Source organism: Buteo buteo, chromosome 1 (genome assembly GCF_964188355.1).
Source record: "Buteo buteo chromosome 1, bButBut1.hap1.1, whole genome shotgun sequence".
Taxonomy (NCBI): Eukaryota; Metazoa; Chordata; class Aves; order Accipitriformes; family Accipitridae; genus Buteo; species Buteo buteo.
This window is the reverse complement of record NC_134171.1, coordinates 61,359,275-61,382,288: the sequence shown is the minus strand read 5'-3', so window position 1 is coordinate 61,382,288 and position 23,014 is coordinate 61,359,275. Positions and strand designations below refer to the sequence as shown.

General features: G+C 42.4%; 1 protein-coding gene across 8 annotated transcripts in view; it reads right to left on the bottom strand.

Annotated features, from left to right (window-relative positions):
- EPHA5 (EPH receptor A5) overlaps positions 1–23,014 on the bottom strand; it is a 200,034-nt gene that overhangs the window by 145,699 nt on the left and 31,321 nt on the right. For all 8 annotated transcript variants that reach the window (XM_075033393.1, XM_075033403.1, XM_075033420.1 and 5 more), the window contains exon 3: positions 9,174–9,837. In XM_075033393.1, the coding sequence (XP_074889494.1) occupies positions 9,174–9,837 (664 nt within the window). The remainder of the gene's footprint in view (positions 1–9,173; positions 9,838–23,014) is intronic.

The following is a 23,014-nucleotide window of genomic DNA, read 5'->3' as shown; positions in this document are numbered from 1 at the left end:
CCAGCAGTAATGAAGTCCACGGTCCTGGCTCTGTCACTGCCTGGGTTGCAGGCTATCTGCAAGGTGGCTTGGAGCTGGGAAGCTGCAACCCACAAGCTGCTTCCACCGAATACCAAATTAGCACATTCCCCACGCTCACAGGGAGCAGCTTTTCCTTTGGCGCTGCAGTAATTAAAAAGCTTCCTTTCCAGGCAGCTTTCGAAGGCAACGCTGTGACCTCTGTCACTGTTGCAATGGGATGACAGACTGCTCAACTCAGTGTAAGACCTCTAATGCATTATTTGGGGAATTAGTACCATAGCAGCGTGACCCTTATGACCACGCAGGAGGTAGCCATTTCACTTGGTGGATGGTAACTGTGACTCCAGAGTTCAATAAACATGTTGGCTCCCTAGGCAGGCTCACTTTATTCAAGTAATACTAGTCACATACATGCAGAGGGACTGAGAGTCTGCTGGGGCAGGGGATGCTTTTTTATCTGTACACAGAGGGTCTGGTACTCAGTGACGCTGAGGCTCTGGCAGCAAAAGGGACCTTTGGGCAGAGATGGACTCCTCAGAACAGCTTCCACACTAGGCAGAGGCTCCAGTTGATGTGAGAGTCCTTCTCAGAAAATGCACCTCCAGGCCAAACATTTTTTGAAGAAAAGCATCTAATTGAGGTACAAAAGCAAGTCTTTTGCAAAGACAACTTGTGTTCAAATTCTAGCTCTAGAGGAATGGTAAATTTGCTGTTACTTCCCAATGAATCCACCTGGAGATGAATGATCTTACAAGGGGTTTAGGTTAGTCTAAGACCATAAAAGAAGCACATAGGATCAAGTACAGCACTGACACCCAGAGCCCTGGTTCAGCCTCTAGCTGGCACTGAACAACTCAGCCTCTGGCCCAAGGCTGTCATTTATTAAATGGGGAACAGTGACTCTGACCTACTTCATAAAGTAGACCCTTCAAGATCCAACAGAGAAAAGCCCTTTGTAGGACCTGGAAATGTTTTTAATAGTCTGTATTAACTATTTCTTTCCCCACACTGAAATACTCACATCTGAAGTGCCAGCAAAACTACTCATAAGCCACTCAAAGCCTACCATGAGGGCTTGACTCAGGATATACCACCAAGTCTCACCGCAAGAATGGGTCATATCCCAAGCTGGCTCTGCCTCCTGTGCCACGCTGTCCAGGCAAACCTGCCATGGGAGCTGAGCCCACCACCGTCACCACCACAGTGGGCTGTGCAAGGATGCCAGGCTGAAGATGCAGATGAAGATGCTCTGCTGATGCGTAACCTCTCCAACCCACCCTGCTTCCAGGAACATAGCCTCAGGTGGCACGGGAAGGCATGCAGGCAGGGACAGTCTTATTTCCCCCCCCAGCCAGTGGATTCATCCTAATAATGCCACTAAGCTGCACCTATTACAGCTTGGATTTTCCAGGGGGTGGTATTTCCTTGGCCTTAGCTTGATTAACTGTCATTCACAGTGAGAAGAAAGTTGTCATCTTAAATCCCAGTTCTTCAAACTTCAGCTGTTTTCTTAAGGACATACATTTATAAAGACAAGACAGGTATATGAAAATAATAAGGGACATCCACAAGCCTGACGTTGTCTCTTTTGTCTTTTTTTCTTTAATCTGTTTTGGGTGTATGGTTTGGGGTTTATATAACACTTAGCCTCACTCTTCTGAGTTCATTCCAGTATTAAACAACCTCCTAGCCACCCTGAGGGAAATAAAAAAATGGAAGAACATCAGTACCATGCTCAATACAACCTTAACCATGCATTGTTCATGGATACCATTGTGTCTATACTTAACTTCTTCAGTGACAGAAAATGAGCAAGCTTCCAGCAAAATAAATGGGCATCTCGTTTACATGAAGAGCAGATTCACCTCTTTCTGCAGCCATCTTTGTTGCAGTCTCTTTGCTCTTATTGCAGTCTACTGAACACTCACCTTATACGGGATACAAGTTTATCCAGCTAAGGAAATGAAAAAAAAGTAAGCTACAAATTTGTTCATACAAGGCACAGTTGTGGCCTCCTTCTGCAGTGCATGAATTTCAACCTCAGTGTTAACACAAAGCAAGTTAAAATGGTCAAGATGTAAAGCATGCAGAGAGAAAAGCTTATTATTGAAATGTCAACACATCATTAACTACTGCTAAGTGTTTTTAAATGAGAAACACAAAACTAAAATCCCAAATTATGAACAAAACACAATAGTACAACTTTATTTTAATACCCCATATAAATTAGGTGGAATGAGGGTTCTGACAAATGACGTCTGGCAAACCCTTGGCAGTTCGAGAGGTTGCAGCCACCCTTCTGCTAAAGATCACCATCCCGGGATAATGCCCACATCTTATTTGCCTCCAGGATGGGGCATCAAGACAAGGCCTCCATTGGTCACATCAGCTCATGGGCAGACTATCCAGTTCTACAGAGCCCAGAGCAGCTTCCAGCAATGGGACAGAGTGGGCAGCTGGGGACATACATATCTTAAATCAAGGCAATTAAATTCACTGGATTGCCAACCAGCATTCATGTAGTTTATCCTTAGTATTTCTCCAGAGTTCTAAAAACCACAATTAATAAGCAAGCTGTTTCCAAGCAATTCAAAGTTGACGGTGGCAATCAAAGGAACCTAATGGCACCATGACTAATACTTCTTTTCTCCTGCAACACTTCTCCCATCTCATAATTTAAGGAATTCCCTAAGCTACCAATGGCTAACCTATATTCAAGAATGGTAAAATCAAACAAAGTCAGTATTCAAGTAAATATCAGCTAGTTATCTAGGACCAGACTAAAAAGCATACCCTAAGATCTGCCCCAAAATATCTTATGGCTAAGAAGCAAACATGACCTTCACAGTTTACACTTTCAGAGCCATTTCCAAACTTTGTTTTATTTGCACTGCTCAATCTATACTTTGTGGGGGGGAATAAGGTACTCCTTAACTGTCCTTCTGGAAGGTGACTGCACAGCAGCCACACTGCAAAGAACTGTAAGGTTAAGTTGGTCAAAGTAATGGCCTAAAATCATTGCTGCAGAATGAGGAAAGATCTTCAGAGTCATCAGGGTTATGAGCATACAAGGTAGTACAGAAGGTTATAATTCATTAGCAAAGCACAATATATTGTGCATACACAGATACAGTGCCTCTTATAATGAAGGCAAATACCCATGCAAAATAAAACAAAGAAGAGAGTAATATTTAATCAATCCTGTTGCAACACAGTTTTGATCTGTGGAGAACATTTCCCTGCTTTTGTTAATTATTTCAGCTGCAGAACAAAACACCTAAATACATACACACACACACACCTCTCTACAGAGTAAAACCCATTTCCCCTCCAGTGACAACTGCCTTTTGCTGAAGTGTAGCATTCAAGTGATTTTCTTTACATTTGAAAAGATAATACACACTGTGTGGCCAAAAATTCCGCTATTCTGACACTGGTTGGTTTTGTGCCTAATTAAAATTAACTAGGCACTTCAGCTCATAATTATATAAACACCTACCATGCTACACTCCCAGCCAATTTGGTTTTAATCAGAAAAACGCATGAGAAGTATGAATGATGGGCAAAGAACTCCCTGGAGGGGCAACGGTATTTCCAAATTCAGTGTTCTCCGTATACTGAATATTTCCATCAATGTTTTTCTTGCCATGTAATCACCTCCCAGTAGAACAATTAAAAAGAGACATTTATTTTATCCCTGGACTTTGCTTGCTTTCCACTCCACCACAAGGGTAAAAGCACACTTGCCTTATTCACCTAAGTCCCAGCTGGGAAGACTCCCACAAGACAGGAAGGATTTAGCAGTACACTGTCTTTCTATCATCCATAACAAGGAGTTCAGAGCGAGAATTCAGCCAACCTGAAGCAGAGAAGCAGGCAAGCAAGTTGTGGAGGGGGCTGAAGAAAAGTTGCCCCCCTCCTGTGCCTACATCAGATGCAAAAACTGGCTGCTTCAGAGCAAAAGCCCAAGCTCCAAAATAAGGTTACCTGTACAGCAGCACATTTCCATTTCTTAGTAATAAGGGGACAGGGAAGGCAACAGCTGAGCTGCAGCATTACATCACCTGAGGAAACCACACACAGCTGATTTGTTAAAAATACAGGTTGTGGGTGGTTTTTTATCATGGTATCAGCTATGTGTTTCATTCGCATGTCAGGCCTCTGGGATAGCTGCTGTGCAGACACAGAAACACGACAGTCATCAAGCATGGCTCTGCCATCACCGCCTTTGCAAGCCCTCAGTTGCCTCCCAATGCTCCACAGACAGTGCCTTCTGCTACCCACCAGCCGAGGGTCACTACCTCTGCGTGCCTACTCCCGCACAGCTGCAAAAAAAACAGTTGCCTCCGAACATCCTTTCAATAGCTGATCAACAGGGGGGCAATCGCTGCTCTGGGAAAGGGCCTTCAAACGTCTGCACTGATTGCACTGCTCTCAGAGGAAGATAAGTAACTCTGCTTCGCCCCCAATCAGCCAGCAACAAAATCACCCGAGAACTGATTCGGCAGGTAAACTTCTGATCTACATAAGCTAGCTACCTATGTCAATTAGTTTTAATTATATCCAGAATAAAAGACCTGCGAACATGAGATTTTTCTGCAGCCTTTGTTTTCTGTAAGAAATTCTCATTTCTCTTGGCAAGAGCTCTGCTGAATTGCAATACAAGTAATGAGCAATCAGCAAAAATAAATATTGTTTTGTAAATGCATTGAGGTATGTTCAGCAAAGTTGATTAAGGGAAGGCTAATCAAACAAACATCAATATTTAAGACAGCAGAAGGGCTTGAACATTCTACAGTTGTTTTACAAAAAAAAATAATAAATCCAAGTACTTCCTCTGGCAGCAATTCCTTTCTAAAACCAGAAAACCACATCAACCCATCCTCCCTCCAGCCCTCAATTTTAAAGTTCTTCCTCAGAAGAAGGCAAGGGTGAAGAAAGATTTCACCGAGTTTTCCTCCATTATTTTGTCCACCTCTAGCATCTGTAATCTTGTCCATGCCTTGTAGCTGGCTAAAACCAGCTGTACTCCTTTTGACGTCTCTTCAAGTAGCAGCATGCACTGATTCTTGGGAAGGAGAGCCTGGTGACCTCCTGAACTCACTACTCACCTTTTCAGCTTGGCTCTCATTCAATGCAGGTGTTGGTTTTGGTTGGTTGGTAGGTTTTTTTTAACAAATATTTAATTAATTTGCAATTCAGCTCTAAAAGCAGCTGAATATCAGGCTCTGCAAATGAATTACATCTGCAGTTACCACTCTGAAGCCCCCCAGTCACTAGCATGACCTCACCACTTCAAGTGTATTTGGGTCTCATTAACTTAACATGTCAACATCCCCTGCCTTCCAGTAGCATAGGCTCCAGAGCCTTTAAAGGCATAAAAGTGCTTCTTGCTTCTCACTGAGAACATATTGGGCTGAAGGTGAGGATGAATACAAAGAAAAGTGCCAGAAGATGCCTTTTTCACAGCAATTTTATTAATTTCCTATGCAAACCCCAATGGTGAGCCCTGCTGTATACAGTAAGCAACTAAAATTGAAGTTTCAATAAAACTCCCCTATGACACTGCAGGAAAAAGGAAAGCATAGACTGGGGCAGATAAGAAATTGTTTGGCCAAACCGCTAAATGGGTAAAGACAGAGACTTCAGCCTACATCAGGTTTTAACAGCATTTTAGAATCTGGCCCTCAACTTTGGTTGCTGGCCTGCTAAGGAGGAAACCACCTTTAGGAGACTTGAAATTGTGGGCATTTTCCTCAAGGACCTATTCAGATGGCACTGGCTGAACGGAGGCAAAGCCAGTAACCATCAGTCCTTTAGTGACACCAAATCACCGCTCTGGAAACCAGCGTAGAAATTCACAGAGCAACTGCTTTCATTTCTCTTATTAACTAGTACAGCAATTTATTCTTGTGAATAATGAACCTTAACACTGGTCCTTTATAAACACGTCCCAAAACAGTCACAATTTACCTCTAGCTGTCCCATAGCAATTGCTGATAAATGGGCCATGTTGCCAAAAGAATTGTAAAAATCCAAACAGTTTGGGTTCTTTACAGTAACTGCTACCTAGCTGCCTATATTAATTGAGAGAGTGAGCACATTATATAAGGAGATTAGACCATGTCATATTTACAACCTCAGTGTCCCCAGCGACAGAAATTGCTCAGCTGTTACTGTCAGTGCCTTCTTCAAACAGGAACCCTGCTGACAAGATGATGAATTCAGAACATCGTTGCCAATTAATGATTTGTAGGCAGAAGGGATTTCAATAGTTCCCATATGTTTGTGAGGGTGACTGGGATTTACATCACCTCTAATAAGAGAGTGTAGTCTGCTCTGTCCAGACATGACACTAGAACTTGGAAAATGTCATCTTTGCAGGAGAAATTTTAATAAAGCTAGGCTCTTCTGGGTTGAAAATGTTTCCCAAAGTGTGGTCACTAATAACCTGCTTACGCCTCAGTGAAAGCAAGCAGGCAGACCGCTTACAAGATGCACCCAAGTGATTTACAAGCCAAAGGTCAGAAGTTATTTAGGTGTTTGTCAAAGCTACACTGCAGAGTGCCAAGACCATCGTCATGTCAACCAGGAACATGGAGTGCATTTCCTAAACACCAGTCAGGCTGTGAACGGGAAAAAAAAAAAAAGCATTTACAAGCACATAGGACCTTTCTTGGTGTTACTTATTCCGCTTATGGGCTGCAAAGTTTAACTTTACTGTCCTAGAAAAAACCTCATTCTTGTAAATATAACAATATCCAAACTGGAAAGCATTTTACTCACACAGGGTTTCAGCGTGAACTCCATACCCACTGAAGGCAGACCTCCTGAATGACCTAAGGCTGAATGTCTCCTATCAACTGAGCATCTCAGAGCCAACCAGCAGGAAACGTTTGGCATGATGACCTGGGTTAAACACAGGACATTCAAATGGGGCCCTCAAACAGACTTTGCCATAGGCACTCAGATCCCAACATCCCATTGATTTGGTGATGGAATTTAGGGCTTTCCTACAAATGAGAATTATGGGCTTTAACAGTTCTAGAGCAATTAAAGTGATAAACTCCTGCCCTGGATGTAGGCTGTAGGTGAAGTACTAAAGTAGTTTATGCAGCTATGCAATATGACAGAAGAACAAGGGTACCTCTCCACAAAGCATCTTTACACTTCCAAACTACGATCACAGTCCTACTCAACACAGTCATAAATTGTGGGGCCAGACAATGTCCTCTCAAATGACTAAGAAAAATAAATTTCAAAACACAACCCACACCCCAAAATGGAAAGCAGAACCTCAAATCACTCAGGTCTTCTGAAAGCACGCCCCAGATTGCTATCTCAGCACTGCCAGGGACCCAACTGCTCCACAGGCATAGCAGGCTCTTCAAAGATAGTCTCAGGTTTCTAGTTTAAACCAGTCCAGTTTTTTGGTTTGGGTGTTTTTGGTGTTTTGTTTTTTTGTTTGGTTTTGAGATCCTTAAGAGTGCTTTGAGACACACCATGCTGCTCATGCAGCATGGGAGGGCAGGATTTGAAAGGTGACTAACGGATGTACCCCTTTCCTCCAAAAATTGTTACAGGTGACTGAAGTCTGTGTCTAGACATAGCACCAAACCAGTGCATGTTATTCTGGGACACGGTATTTTTAGCCATAATAAAGCAGATCCTTCCTGATCTGACACACATCCCTCATCTGTGACAGTCTAGATTTCCTCAGCTTGGGCTAATGCTGATCGTAGCTCTCCTTGTGCAGTATCAAACATCAAGTCAGTCTCTTCTTCCCCCCTAAATGGGAGAAGTGTCTTTATTGCCACAGGAAAAGCAAAACCAAGTCAGATTTTGCTATATTGACTACATCTGCAGAAAAAGGAGACTATCCTGGTCAAAAAGTATACTCCACGTGATGTTTACTAGAGGTTTCTCCAGAAACAAACATACTTATATTTTCTTTTCAAGTCAACCTTTGACTTGAAGAGACTTAAACTATATAATCTTCAGTGGCACAGTGCGTGACTGAGGACTGAAGGATCAAGGCCACAGTTTGCTTTGGATATGCACTCCTCTCTCCTTTGCACCAACACTACAAACACCAGTAACAAATGTTTGGAGCAAGGTGAAGAGAAAATGCAACACCAGCTTCAGTTGGAGCAGAATCCCTCTGCCTTCCCCACAGGTTATCCGTTACCAAGTGGCTGCAAGTACAAGGCAATTAAGATGGGATCGATGACCAATATATAATTTTGCAAAAAAAACAAACTGCATGGAAATATTTTTTTTCTTTCCCCTTCTCTTTTATGTCCAAATTGGTTTTAAGCTACTTGTTACATACTTAGAACAGAAGGGTAAATTTTATAAACAAGCGTGCAATACAGCAAACCATAAAATGAGCTTATAGACTCTTACAGTATGTTGCACTTCTTTAAAAGTATTCTTTTTTAAGTCTTGAGCTTCAGATACCCTAGATCTCTTGCACAAGGCCCTTGATGATTCAGGAGACCCATCCTGACCAGCAGCTTAGGAACCTCAGCCAGCTACTTGTGTGAAAACTTCAGCACATATGAAAGCATTTTTAGCAGTGGGGCTTTAGGTTTAACTCTGAACACCTGAGCAGCTTTGTATTAAACTATTTAGCAAAGAGGAGAATCAATAACTCACACAACATGAAATTCCCACACACAGCCCCATAGAGTGACAGAGAGAAAAACATACTCTTTTAAATACAAAACCAAAATGCATCTTGCATCAGGAGATTAACTTCAAACATTCCCTGGTACAGTCCAGAAAAAAGAAACCAAGCTTCTAAAATTCATAAGGAAACCTTGACACTGAGGGAAAAAAGCGTAAAGCCTTAAATAACAGGTCAGATTGCAATCACCTCATGGAGCCAACAGTACAGTGCTCCAGAGGTAATAGTGGCATGCCAGATTCTCCTTGTCCACAGCCCTGTAAGCACCAGAAAGACCCATTCACAGGTGTCAAGTCCCACTACATCCAGCCAAGGCACAGTCGTTCAAAGGACCTCAGTGGAAGCGAGAACCCGACCCACCATTGTCAACTCAACCAAGCATGAAGGACATGGAAAAGAAGAAAGCCAAGACCACACATCACCTTGGCAGCCTCAGCACGGCACCATCCCTGAAAACCCTTACCTTGGCAGGTGTTGTTCTTCTCCTCGTACCCTGCCTTGCACAAGCACTTCCCGATGGGCACCAGCCATTCCCCCTCAGCACTGCAGTGCATCTTCGGCGCCTCATCAGTCACTGAGTGGTTGACACAGATGCCCGACACCTCTAGCAGCTGCGAGGAATCTGCTCCCGTGATGGTGTCAGGAAAGCGGGCCAGGTTGCGGATCACCGATGGGCATTTCTTGTAGTACACGCGCACGGAGACCAGGGCGATGCAAGCACCCACATCCTGGAAAGCGAGGTAAAATCCCTTTTTCGTTAGAGGCCCAACATCTCTCACCTCTGTGTTTAGCTTCATAACTCTGTCGCCAAGGTCTAACTCTGTGAAGCTCTCATCAGCAGCAATGGTATCAATCTTGATGTACTGGTTTTCTTTGATGTTCCTCCCATCTTCATCATCTGATTCAAAATAATACATGTTAAAAGTCTCTTTGCAAGTCCCAAGTCCTCCTGGAAGGCTGTTACAGTCCCTCAAGGTGAATTTGAGCTCAATGAAGATGCGGGATGCCCCTTCATTAGAGATCCAGCTGGTCAGAAGCCAGTTGTTCTGATTCTGTTCCATTACCTTGCATACTTGGTATGTGTGTATCGGAGCGTAGTTTTCATCCACCTCACCAATTTCTTCCCACTGTATAAAAAGGACAAGTATTACTTTTTTTAAAAGTTACAGCTCCTGCAAAATCTAAGCTTTCCTATCTAGGAGCACCTTGGGCTTCAGAGGTTCAAGAGGACTTTTAGGGGGAAAAAGTTTTAAATAGCAAAGTTTTCCATACTAAAAGCTTGATACATTCCTGATAAAGTAGATATAGGACCCTTTAGAAATATAAAAGGATGCTAGCTAAAACCTTTCGTTTCAGACATTTCAGAAGTGGGAAAACATACTGCTGGGTTTGTCCACTAGTATTTTGTTAGGGAACAAAACAAAAGCAGATGGGGCCATGAGTTGGCCTTTTCCAATGCAACCACATAGGAGAAAAGCTATTTACAGTCCGTCTGTCCCTGCTCCCCCAGGCTCCTTTCTACCACATCCTCAAATCACTGCCCAGTGCAATGAGGATGACCACATTTCTCCAAGCTATTCTGCCCCACCAAACAGCCTGCCAGAAAATCAGCAGAGTGATGTATGAAATAAATGGGCCTTCGCCCTCCCCAAGTGTGCGAGTCAGAGGAGTGCCTGCTCCTGCAAAGAGAAGATTACTTCCAGTAAAGGGTAGAGGGATCTGCAAATCTTGAGCTGTTTGTGTGCTACACAGGTTATGCAGAGCTCCAGATAACTATTCACAGCTGTTTGTGGGAATTGTAGCAACTGTTTTTACATTTTATTTTGGCCACACTCTGAAGTGCATCACTTCGAAGAAATGCTTTTTCCTGACCCAGCACACCACAGTTAGTAGCACTGCAACAGTGCCTACAATAGAGACACAACATCAGTGTTTCCTCTCTGCTTTTGACAACTGTAGTATCACATTAAGAGATTAGATTAACCCACATAAGTACAGCAAAGAACTTGGGAGAACCAGTGATGATTTCAGTTTTGTTCCCTTCTACTTTTGACCTGCTCATCTGCAAGGCCTTAATTCCCAAAGCCTCTTCCATCCTCTGTTCAGCATTGCTGCCCACATCTAGTCACAGCTGCGGACACAGAACAAAGGAAACGCACAGAGCATAATTTAAAGGTGCTCCAGTACAAGGTAATAGCTATATTCCAAGCTGCATATCTTCTGAGGCCAAAGGCCAATTTTTTTCATTGGAAATACTGCCTGAGACGAAGTTGAGAGCCTTCTCAACCCCAGATGCCATTGCTGCAGAGCTGACAGGGAACACCCTCAGGGTCAACATAATGATGAAGTTTTTTTTAAGGGAAATGCTGTTCTTAAATTTTAAATTAAAATGGCAGCAACCAGTGGCATGGAAACATAACCTGATGCTACAGTCCAAAACGAGTTACACCACCAGCAGAAAAGCATTTCCTCTCCTTCCTGACCTGGGATGTGAAAGCGGGGACTTCTGCAATTTCAGCAAGACACACCCACCACGATGCGCAGAGTCCACATGTACCACCAGTATTCCGAGTGAGGAACCTAATCTGAGGGCATTTTTGTCATAGTAAGCAATATTTTAACTTCTAAACCCTTTTCATGTCCCTGGCCTTAAACAGGCCATGAGCCCACTGTGATTAACATGTACTTGTCACTCTGCCCTTCCTGCTAGTGCTGGAGTTAGCTGGAGATAGGCCTGCAGCAAAAGCTAGGCAGATCCATGCAGGATTCACACCTAACTTTGAGGAGAGGCAATTAACAATTACAAAGAGTAGAGTCATTGAGAAAACACACAGGAAAAGCATGCAAGATAGCACAAACCTGCAGCTAGCTTCTCTATGTTCCAGTAAATAGGGTAGGTTTAGGTATATGAATTAAAAGCAGGAAAGCACCATTCTTCAACTACTCTGGTTAATTTAAGTACTAAATATGCTTCCAAGTGGATTCATTTAACATGACTATAAAAATGCGAAGTCTCCCCCCAACCTAGGCAGACATCCCTGCCGAATCAGCCTGGGGGACAGGCGAGCACATCCCAGTATAGCCCAGGAAAGACATTAATGACTTTAAACCTTTGTTTTTTCTGGCTGAAGGTCAGAGGATCACTCAAACAATCACACACGTCAACAGCAGATATGGATAAGTGTTAACCTCCAGCAAGAGCTGGTAAAAAGCATCCGAGGGCTGGAAATTGCTCAGACCAGTTTTAGCAAGTGGGGATGTGTATGGCTTGCCACAAGGTATACAGCGTAACTCCGTACAACAGTTAGGGAGCATCTCGTGTATTTCTTTCAAAGAACTAACGTTTGCAGTGACTGTGATATTGCAGTAGTATCATTAGTGACCTAACTTGAAGGCACATTGAAAAACATCACTCCTCTTTTTTAATACTTGCCAGATCAATTTTCAAAGACCATCATGCTCTCCAGAATTACAAAGTTAAGCTCATTTCCATCACTACTTCGGGACTTGTGTTAGTGGGAATGACTATAAGAAAGCTCATTTTTTCAAAAACTCAATCCTGTGATTCTAATGGTTGCTTTCATGCACCAAGAGCACTAAACACTGTGAGGAGGAAGGTCCAAGCATACATACAGCAACTGAGCTAGAGTCTTATCTCAGCTGCAAGAAATGGCATATGACCTAACATCTCAGGCTTCGGGATGTGCTGCATTTCCAGCACTGCACCCCGGAGCAGAGCAAGTCCTGCCATCAAACCTAAAGCAATCATCAGAGAGCAAGAGGAAAGAGAGGTGCTAATGAGCTAAGGCTGCTTATCTCTGTATAATCCTCAAGGGAAAGCCAACCAGATTTTATCAGAGCAGCCACTATTGTGCAAAATCTCTGCTCTGTTATTTAATCCCATCTTCTTCTCTTCTATCTGCATGTAGGAGTGCACTATTTCCTTCTCTTCAGCTGGATCTGCCTCCCCCCAGAGACTGCAGGCAGCCTGCCACCCTTCTGCTTTTACATCCCTCCACAAGAAGGGGATGGTGGCAAGAGCCCCAGCACCTTCTGCCTCGTCCCAGCTTCCCAATCACCATAGACCTCAGACAAGTATTTCAATGGACAAAGGAATACAAACTAGAGGATGAAATGCAGCGCCTTACAGTTAATGAAAAAGAAAACTCACCACACTAAAGAGACAGCATCTAGCTGAAAATATTGGCATGAAAAAAAATTAAGTACAACTTAAAAACTGTGCAATATTATAATTCCTCTGTGCAGCACATAATTTCGAGATATAAATCAACCCCATCTGCAGGATTAAAACAAAAATGCAACCATTAATTTGGTGCTAAATGTTTTCTCTACGTCTTTAATAGCCTTAAGAAGGAAAACACAAATGAATTTCAATGGCCTGATGTTAAATCATTTGTAGAAGACCTATTTCTGAATTAGAAATTTCCAGTACACTACTGCTGGCGAGTTAACAGAAGCTAAAGACTGCACTCAGCTCCATCAATAGGAAGCATGCAATTCATGCAGGCTGTCTGCCTATAGAAAGGCCAAAGATATCACACATCTAACTAAAAATATAAGAGCTAAAAAAGCATTCAGTGGAGCAGCCTTGGGTTAAATGGACAATTTTAAAACACATTCACCAGCTGTCTGTTACTCAGGCTTGTTTCTAATCTCTGGGATTCCAGAACTGCAATTTGCTACCACAGCACACCAAAAGGCTGCTGCCCCAAAATACTGACAGTGGGGATGAAAATTTCAGAGCTTTTGTTTATTTGGTTTTTGGGTGTGTGGGGTTTTTTCCCCACAAGGAGAATTTTTGTTACTGGTCTTCAGTAACTCACTCTCTTTAGCAGCCACTAAAGGTGGTGTGGAAATTTCAAGCCTCTTTCCTAATTCCACACATCCTAGCACTGCTGAAAGAGAAATTAGGCATTTAGCAAAATCCTCTGAATCTTAAGAGGGAAAGGGAGCTTAAGAGCATTAAGCAAAGGGGTTCCTAAGACTTACCTGGAACCTACCCAGCAGGACTCCCTCCCTCGAAGGACTGTGCAACCTGCCTCTGTTCCCACTACCTATTTCACAAGCTCCCTGGGTACAAAAAGCCTCATCCTCTCCCATTTCATTTTCCAATGCACTACGTGGAGCTCTGCAACTTATGCATGTTAATTCAGGTACCTGCTCGCAAAGATGTAAAGTTGAAAAAGGATTTAGGCATTTTCACCTTTTTTTCCTTTTGGAGAAAGGCAAGCCTGACACAGATCTCAGATCCCAGGCTTTGAATGTGTAGAAGCATCTGAGATACTCCACACACTTTGCCCACAGACAGAGGAGGATAATTTTACCCCAAAATCCTGCTGTCAAATCCAGCATGAGCACACACTGGTACAGAGGAGAGCACAGTGTGGGGCTATGCAATCCCTATGCAAAGTTAAAAGGGGAGACCTGCCGCCCTTCCAGAAGGGCAGACCAGCCCAGCATTCAGCTCTGCTATTTATCCTGCCTTTCATCCTGGTAATATTTGGGCAGTTTCTTCGATTTCCTTTTATGCAGCTGATGTTAAGACCTAGCTGCCAATCAATAGCCTCCAGCTCAGCTCCCACACACGTTCCCTCCCGCTACTCAACTTTATCTTGCAGCCTGCTCTTTCTATCCCTTTGCTGCTCTCCTCCCATCACAAAAACCAAAAACTTGGGTTTATTTGGGTTTTTTTTTAAGCTGCCTGCCAGCTTTCCACCTGCTATTGTTAGCAGTTAAAGTTAGCACAAAGTTAAAGTAAGTAAGAAGCAGCAGGCTCTCCTCTGCACAGTTTCAGTGACTTCAGTAAGGTCACGTAAGGCTAAGTCTCTAGTGAAAGCCAGGCAGAGCACTACGCATCTTTTTTTCTGCACTGCAGAAGGTTTTGCAGGGCTGTGCTAGCTGTAAAATTGGGCTGTGTCACCATCTTACCTGTTGCAAAACACCACTTACAGATATGCCAGTCCTAAAATTCAACACTTCAAAGCCTGCCACCAATATTGCCAGTTTTATCAACATGCCCTGCGATGCATGGCTTGCTCAGATTTTCAGCTCTGGAGCCATATGATTAAAGGAGAGTCTTTGCTTTTGTTGGGGGTGTTTCAGTCTTCATTAAAAGAAAAAGTGTTTTGCTTGCTCAAAGAACAAGGACACAAAATAGAAAGCACCCAAAAGTCACCTTATTTGTAACCCCCTCTAAAGTGATGCTGACCCCAGGATTGGCAGAAGCAAAACAGTTCTGTTTTGAATGCCGGCATTGGCAAGAAGTATATATATATAACCTATATGAACTACCAATCATGGCAGAGTCCACCAGCATCTGATGAAGCGCTTCAGAAGCCTGGTGCCCTCTCACAGCAAGGCACAATGATCCAAACCACTCTCAAGCAGAAAAAAAAATGCAGTAACCTGACACAGTGCTGCCAACTTTCCAAGTCTGCTCTTCCCAATGGAGGAGCAGTGCCAGGAGCAGAGCAGAGACATGGCAAACAGCTCAAGATCTACAGGATAAATGGTGCCCACTACATGCCACCTGCAGACAGAATAGAAGGCAAAATGGCTTTGCCCAGCTCTCTTCCACCACTGCCAGGCCACTGGATCCCATTTTAAACAGAGCTCTTGGGCAACAATTTTTAAGCATTTGTGCCAGTGTGACAACTCAGGCTTAAAGTTCAAATTCTGCTTCAGGGCAGCCTCGCAGACGCCCCCCTCCTGCCCTGCACTAACCAGACAATGGAAGGACACCAACCACCACATGACTTTTTCCAGTAAATCACAAATTTGAAATAAAAACAATCAGGAAATCAGAGCAATTCATTCACTTGGATCAAGTTAGGAAAGGAGAGGAGGGGAGGGGATGGGGGGGGACGACGGGGGAAATCAGTAAAGGGGAAAACAGCGATTTTGACAGCCTCCCAAACCATGTGTTCACCATCTTCTCTTCCTGAATTTAAGCAAAATAGAAGGCAGAAAAAAAAAAGAAATTAATATGAAAACTGTTCTAGAGTAACCCAAACTAGTTCCTTCAACCTCAAACACACTTTTTTAATTTCAGCTACCAAAACAAGAACAACAGAAAAACCAAACTTCTTACTTGTACAAACTTTTCCTTTCCAATACCAACATCCACTTTTATAATGCAAAAGGTGAAGAGATTCCTACACAGCCTCAGCCTGTTTTGGGGGGGTTTGGAGCTCATTTTAAGGGCAGGAGCCAGTGTCAAAAGGAAACTGCAGTGAATTCAATACAAACAATATTCAGCCCAGTGTTTGTTAAAACCTTTAAATAACAGAAGCAGTTGTAACTGCCCCAGATCTTACCATTTCCATACATCTGATACTCCCCCCACCCGAGGCTCAAGACTCATTTGGATGGCAATTTTACAACTGAGACATTTATACATAAAGACATATATTCCTACTGACAGCAGTTACTAGTCAAGCAAAAAACATAATGGATAACAGACACAGAGGATAGAGAGGATCTGATTAGTCTTCCAACTCAGGCAGAAATCTGGTCTAATGAAATTAATTTAAAAAGCTGAGTTTCCAAAGAAGGAACTTAACATTTTCTGGTGGTTTGGCACATTCCCCTCAATTCATCCAACTAGGAAAATAAATAAAAATAAATAATACCACCACAACTTTTCAGCTAGACTTGTGATTTTACTACTGGATTGCAGTTTTCTGCTGTTTCTCACAATGCCACTCTACTCTGGCCACTAAGCTGCACAGTCCAGTTAACACACAGCCTCAGAACATCCTGAAGTTAATTATCTGAAGTAAATGAGAGTTTCCTCACTCATTACAGGAGATTTCCCAGCCAGAACCTAAGGATCATTTTTCATAAACTAAAACATAAGTGGGGGAAATAAATTGCAAAGATGTATGAACTCAAAGCTTAAACCATCTTTGAGACATGCCACATCTGACTAGTGAACTTATTTCTCCATCTCTGTATTAACCAAACACTCACATATTCCCTGCTATCCCACATATCATACTGGCCTAGGACAAAGCAGACTTAAAAAGTCACTTCCAATACAAGCCCACACCCCTGAAAAAAGAGCAAATTCACTCTGTAGCAACATTAAAGGAACAGCCAGACATGTGCTTCTGAATGAACTCTTTCAACATGTGGGCAGCAAAGGTGTTAAGAGGAGAAAAAGGGCCTTACTCCATGTTAAAGGCTACTCACCACAGCATCGATATTTAACAAGGCTCAATTTCACTTGATGTCAAGGTTTTATGTACTGCTTTGCACTGCGAGAGGGCAGGAGGGGGATTAGCGAAGATAGGGCAATGACTAATGTTTCGTCTCCACAATAAAACAGAACTACCCCGGAAATGAGTTGGGTGAATGTTCACAGCACCCTCATGGTCCACCCCAATTCCATGCTGCCAAATGCACACTCCAATACCAAGAACAACTCATCAGCAGTAATCAGCTTTTAAAAAAAAATGCAATTTTTAGAAGTGAGAACTTAAGCATCTGGGTGGATACTTCTGTATCTTACAGTGTTTTGGATCTTTTTAATTCCACTTGGGGTCAAGCTTTCAAAGTGCTGTGCGCAATCAGGACTGCTAGAAATCCTCCTCCTCCATGAAGTAATGCCAAGTAAGGTTCTCACACAGTCACACTGCTTGGAGCTGAGGGAAAACATCAAACAGGAAAGATGCATTCTGAAACTCAGACTAAGCATGACTGCTCCTCTCAAGAAGTGCTAGATGTGAAGACATATCAGTCTCACCTAAAGTTAGATGGAGAACTTCATAATCATCAGCTCCTGTTGTTTAAACATTTGAATTTGCTACTTGAACGATTCTTCAACATTCTTTTACAGTTGTAATACACATGCAAAGTTTGCTGCCACACCTTCTATTTCTGCAGCAGGCTGTGCAGGAGACTTCTCAGTAAAACTCCCTTGGTGTAATATAATGCAAAAGTTTTGACAATTCCTGGATTGCTCTGCACTTCTGACAAGAAACAATGCAAATTTCTGTAAAGCTGAGATAGCATCTCAAAACACAAGCAGTAATTTGCTAAACCAAGTGCCACCCAAGCAAGCCTATAAGAAAGAAGAGCAATTAAAACCTTAAAAATTATTTGCAGTACATGCTTATGATGAAGTATATTACCTGTTCAGAGACCTGCACAATTCAAGCTGTTGAAAAATGAAGAAGCGTCAGGACAAAGTCACCTATTCAGTGCTGCACACCAAGATGCAATGGAAAAAAATGAAAATGGGACACAAGTTTTGCTCAGACTTTGATCATTTGCATGGTCAATGAAAGATGTCAGGACCAGAATCCAAATGGAAGGAGAATGCAGCTGAAGGTTAGTGCAACTAAAATGAAAAGGAGCATCAGGCCCTCTCCAGCATGCCTAATCAGAGACTGCTCTGACCCCTTCCCAGAACAAAGCAATGCATTATTTGCAAACCCCACTCCCCCCCTCCTTTTTTTTTTTTTTTTTTAAGCTTTGAAATTCTCTGTACATCTGAATTAAAACATCCATTTCAAACCACAGTCCAACAATTGAGGGTAAGACAATGGAGATGAGCATGAAAGAGGCAATGAAGAAACACAATACCATTAAATCATTTTTCACTGCTTAATGTAACACTCATTGCAGAACAATTTAACAAATGCCATAACAAACAGCGTTGACACCACATGGTTTAACACTGGAAGACTGACAGAGCCAGATTTTCAGAAGGACTCACAGTATGACATACATTCTAGGTTTACAACCAAACGCTTGGATTTTCAAAGCTTTTGGGATACTGCTCACATTACCCATCATCTGATGATACCAAGAGGTTCACAGAACAATTTTCAAAGGCAGCAAGAAAGGGAGATTTCCTTGTTATTTTAACGTTGTTCTAATATTTAAATAAATCAAAATTTATTTGGGCTTCTGTTTACTACAATTGGAATAAAACAAATAATTTGGCTTATTTAATGCACACAACAGTGAAAATTTGCAAAAAATAATCTAAATCTCTAATCTTTATCATTGTCACCAGCTATCTATAATTTTGTGAAAGTGAGGAAACATTTTTCAAGAGTTTCCAGTAAGAAAGAAAAAATACTTGATCAAAAAGTACATTTAATGAAAATAAAACAGATTAAACTTCTTGCTTTTCTAATATTTCAGGCAAAGTGATACAATTATCAATGTGCTGCGCTGGCAAAGTCTAACCTCTTTGGCATACACCAAATTTGACTAGATTGTAGACAGCCCATACACCTTATCAGATCCTCCAGCAAATGCATTGTTTTGCCCCTGCTCCCTGATCTCTCATCTACCCAAAGCTTTTCATAGAGATAATATTACATTCATGACTTAGGCCTTGACAACTGCACCCATAAATCAATTTTAAATCTTGCATTAATCATCTTTCTGTAATCAGTGGCTATTCAGCACAAATTTACATCTCATTTCTGTTGGCCAAACAGCCACATTAGAGCTTTGAAGCTTATTCAGGCTTAAATGATTATATTCCCCTAATAAACACTGAAGTCCTCTCAGTCCAGCCGCTGTGAGCTGCATTAATGACATGCCGCGGCAGCAGGGGCCATGCAAAACCAGCCTTGTGCAATGCTACGAGCAGCAGCCCCCACACCAAACAGATTTTTTGCATTTCCAATACCCTCAGACAGAAGAAATGAGAAGGCTGCTCTGCCTGCGCAGACCCTCTTATGGGAACTGGCGTGCACAGCAGGCACATACACCATGCAGTTTATTGCACCTCCTCTTAACAGCTCCATTTGCCACCTCTTGAATACATGAGGTCACCCGTAAGAAAACCGAAACCCAGATTTTCTGATTCCCTACATGCTGAGCACCTTACAACTGTCACCAAAACCAAAGCAAGCTGTTGAAGCTGAACCCTGTAGAAAATCCACTTTTCCCATTTGTCAGACAGCTGTAACTTTGTTCACAGCAGCACCAAATTGCATCTTAGCATACTTTTCTTTGATCACCTTAGAATTAGGCATTACATTTTTAATATCTGACTACAATTTTTTCCTGGTTTTTGGGTTGCTCTCACTGCTTTATGTGACAGACTATCACTTACACAGGATTACAGTAAGCAGATAAAACATCATCAGTTCGGGGCAGATTTTGCATGTGCTTGCCTGCAATCCCTATAGTGAAGCAATCTATCCTGATTGAACAAAGAATAATTATTTAATTAAAGATCCTCAGCAGGCCTACATTATTAAACCAGCATAAAAAGCCTCACATTGATTGTATATTCACTTTCAGTTAAGGTCTGAATCAGTATGCTAAGATCTAAAAATGAATGAACAGAATGAGTTTATGACTATTGTTAAGTACTTACCCGCTATAGGTAATAAATTATACATGTGGATGCTTGTTATGCTTATTCCACAACACAATGAAACTTTTAGTTACTTTTTATTCTATGGGATTTAATTCCCACTGCATCAGGCTTATGTTGCTATTTAAATATGGCACCAGAATTACAAGGATGTGAATCTGTCAGACAGAGATGCAACCTGGACCTCGATGTTTCTTTAAATCTGGAATTGAAGAAACACGGATGTGCTGCTTATTTGTGATTGATGTCCTATATCCTAACCATCTCAGAAAAGATACATTTCTGGAGAGGTTCCATACTTCATCAGCTATTTTTCCTCACCTGCAACCTCCTGCTACTCCACACTCTCTTGCAGCATCTGACAACCACTGAAGAACCAATGGAATATCAACATGCCACAGCTAGGAAAGCAAATACAATCATGTGCTAAATACTGAGCTGAGATGTCTGCAGTGCAAAAATAAATGCTGCTTCAGCAACCAGCTGTGATAATGCAAAGTCTATGAAAGCTGCTTAAGTTTTCAGAAGAAACTGAAAAATTTCAAATTATTTACCTAACCAAGAGGTAAAGTATGTGTTACCTTGACAGTAATACTGCAACACCTACATGAGGAGAAAATTTCTGTTATTAGATTGCTTTTCATGTCACCAACAAAAGTTCCAGGAATTGAAATTAAACACTTTTGAAGAGAAGGTAAGATAACTTAGTTATTGTAAGGGGCAGGGGCGGGGGGCAGGCAGGGAGTGTAATCAACCATAGGGAGAACTTGCACAGGAGTCTAACCTCCATAATTTGAAACCTTCAAGGGAGATCTGGAGAAGTTTCAGAAGAAAAGATCTGCTCAGGCAGCCTAGCCCATGGTGAGCCACGTGTATCCATCATCAAAGCAAAGTGCCTTAAAGCTAGCACCAACAGGCCTATGCCAAGTGGGAGTAGAGGCTGAATATATAGGTATTAAAGGTTCATTTATGTTCCTCTCACCAGGTTACAACAAGGGTGTGTTCCAGGCCCAAGTCCCTGAGGCACTGAGGGGAAGAACACTGAAATGCTGAGGACATACAGTTCCTCAGAGGAAAAGCTATCACAAAAATTTGAAACAAAAAAATGCAGTAGTTGGTCTATTGTTAGGTCTTTGCCTGCTCAGTTAAGCTACAAGCTCATACTACCGTTATTTTCCATCCAGGGTACACCGGAATTAACAGTGGGTTAGAAGCTGAAGCTGTAGAGTAGAAGGAGTAGCTAAAAATACAGACATGGGAAGGGGCTATGTTTCTTTAAGAGAAAAGAGATTGCCATCAACCAACCCTTCCTCCAGCAGTACAAGACTCAGGTTAAGATGGGCAATGAAGAGAAGTGCACAGAGCCACAGCCGGTCCATCCCAGGTAGCGGCAGACCCGTTGGGTTTGGCCACCCCAAACACTCCGATCTGCTGTAGTGCACAGCTCCAGCCTTCAGTGTTTCCTTTCAGTGCTTCTTGTCCCCTACCAGCCCAGGGCCCGTCAGAAAACCACAAGCAAGGACCTCCCTTGGACTGGCATATGGAAAAGACACTTTCACAGCAGGCCCATCACTGAATGCAAGCTTCTCGCAGTTTTGTGCAGGTTATGGACATAACAGCTGAAATGCAGCAACAGCATTTTACTGCTAGGCAAGATAATCCTCATCTGTAGCCTGAACTTCCGGTAAAAAAAGTTTTAAATAAACTTCAGAAGTCCCCAGAAGGCACTGCTCAGCACAGAAACTACAGATGATTATTTATCCAACCCTCTTCTAGACCTTACACTCACTCTACAAAATGGATGGATTGACCACTTCACACAAACATGAAATTACAAACCCAGTTTCATCATTATTTAGCAGTTAGACCATGAAATCAATCCCCTTTCAAACTTTGTCTCTTCAGCTTCAGACTCTTTCAGCGAAACTGGATGTGTGTTTCACAAAGTGTTGAAGTTTGAAAGGAAAAGGCTGAATGAATGCACTTTAAAAAATAAATTAAAAGTACAATTCTCAGAGGAAGAACTAATTAGCATAGGAAACAGCATTTCTACAGGTTACATGGTTAGTTGACATCATTCTTCTTACCAAAACACATACCCACTGAAAGTTAGACAGCTGAAGAAATGGCACTCTGACATTGAAAAGTTGCCCCCCCCGTGCACAGTCCATAAAGTGTTCTCATAACGTGTGCTCTCATCCATAAATTATTGTGCACAAAGAAACTTAAAACAGTAAGCAGTGAAAGAAACTTCATACTAAGTAAAGGAATAAGCCATTTAGGGGAAGGACACGAAAACCTGTTGTTGCATTTCCACAGCTTCCCCTCACCTTGGGTGTGAGTGACATAGGACCAGATCCAAAGAACTCTACCACTCATACACACAAAAGGGGAATTTTCATATTTGCGTGCACTGAAGCAGTCAGAGATGGGCCATCAGAGCACACAGGTGATTTCAGTTCAGTCTCCTCTGCTCAGGGATGCAGAGTCCTGAGCTGCTGCAAGGTATTTGGCTTCGCAGGCTTGAAGCCTTTACTTGCACTAAAGCTGATGCTGAGCTAGGACTGAATCCTACCTTTCCTAGGGCTCTAGGAGGCTGCAGGGTGCTATCTTCCTCTAACAGGAACCTGTCTTCCCACCAGAAATTATATACAAGATGCACTCATGTAGTAGTACGTCCATCTCCCATGGACTCCCCTTACCAAATAACCAATTGCCCAGGTTAACTGATGGCAGAGGCTTCAGCACAGCTCTAGCACACAGTTTCAGGTCATGGATACATCTAGCCCTGTACCCCAACTCCTCCCTGCCACAGCATTCAGCTGAGCAGCCACTAAGATTCCCCCTTAACTTCTACCTGGCTTCCATCACAAGGATGATTTTTCTTCTCCTCGTGATCCATTTGCCTCACAGAGCAAAAAAAAAGATAATGCAAC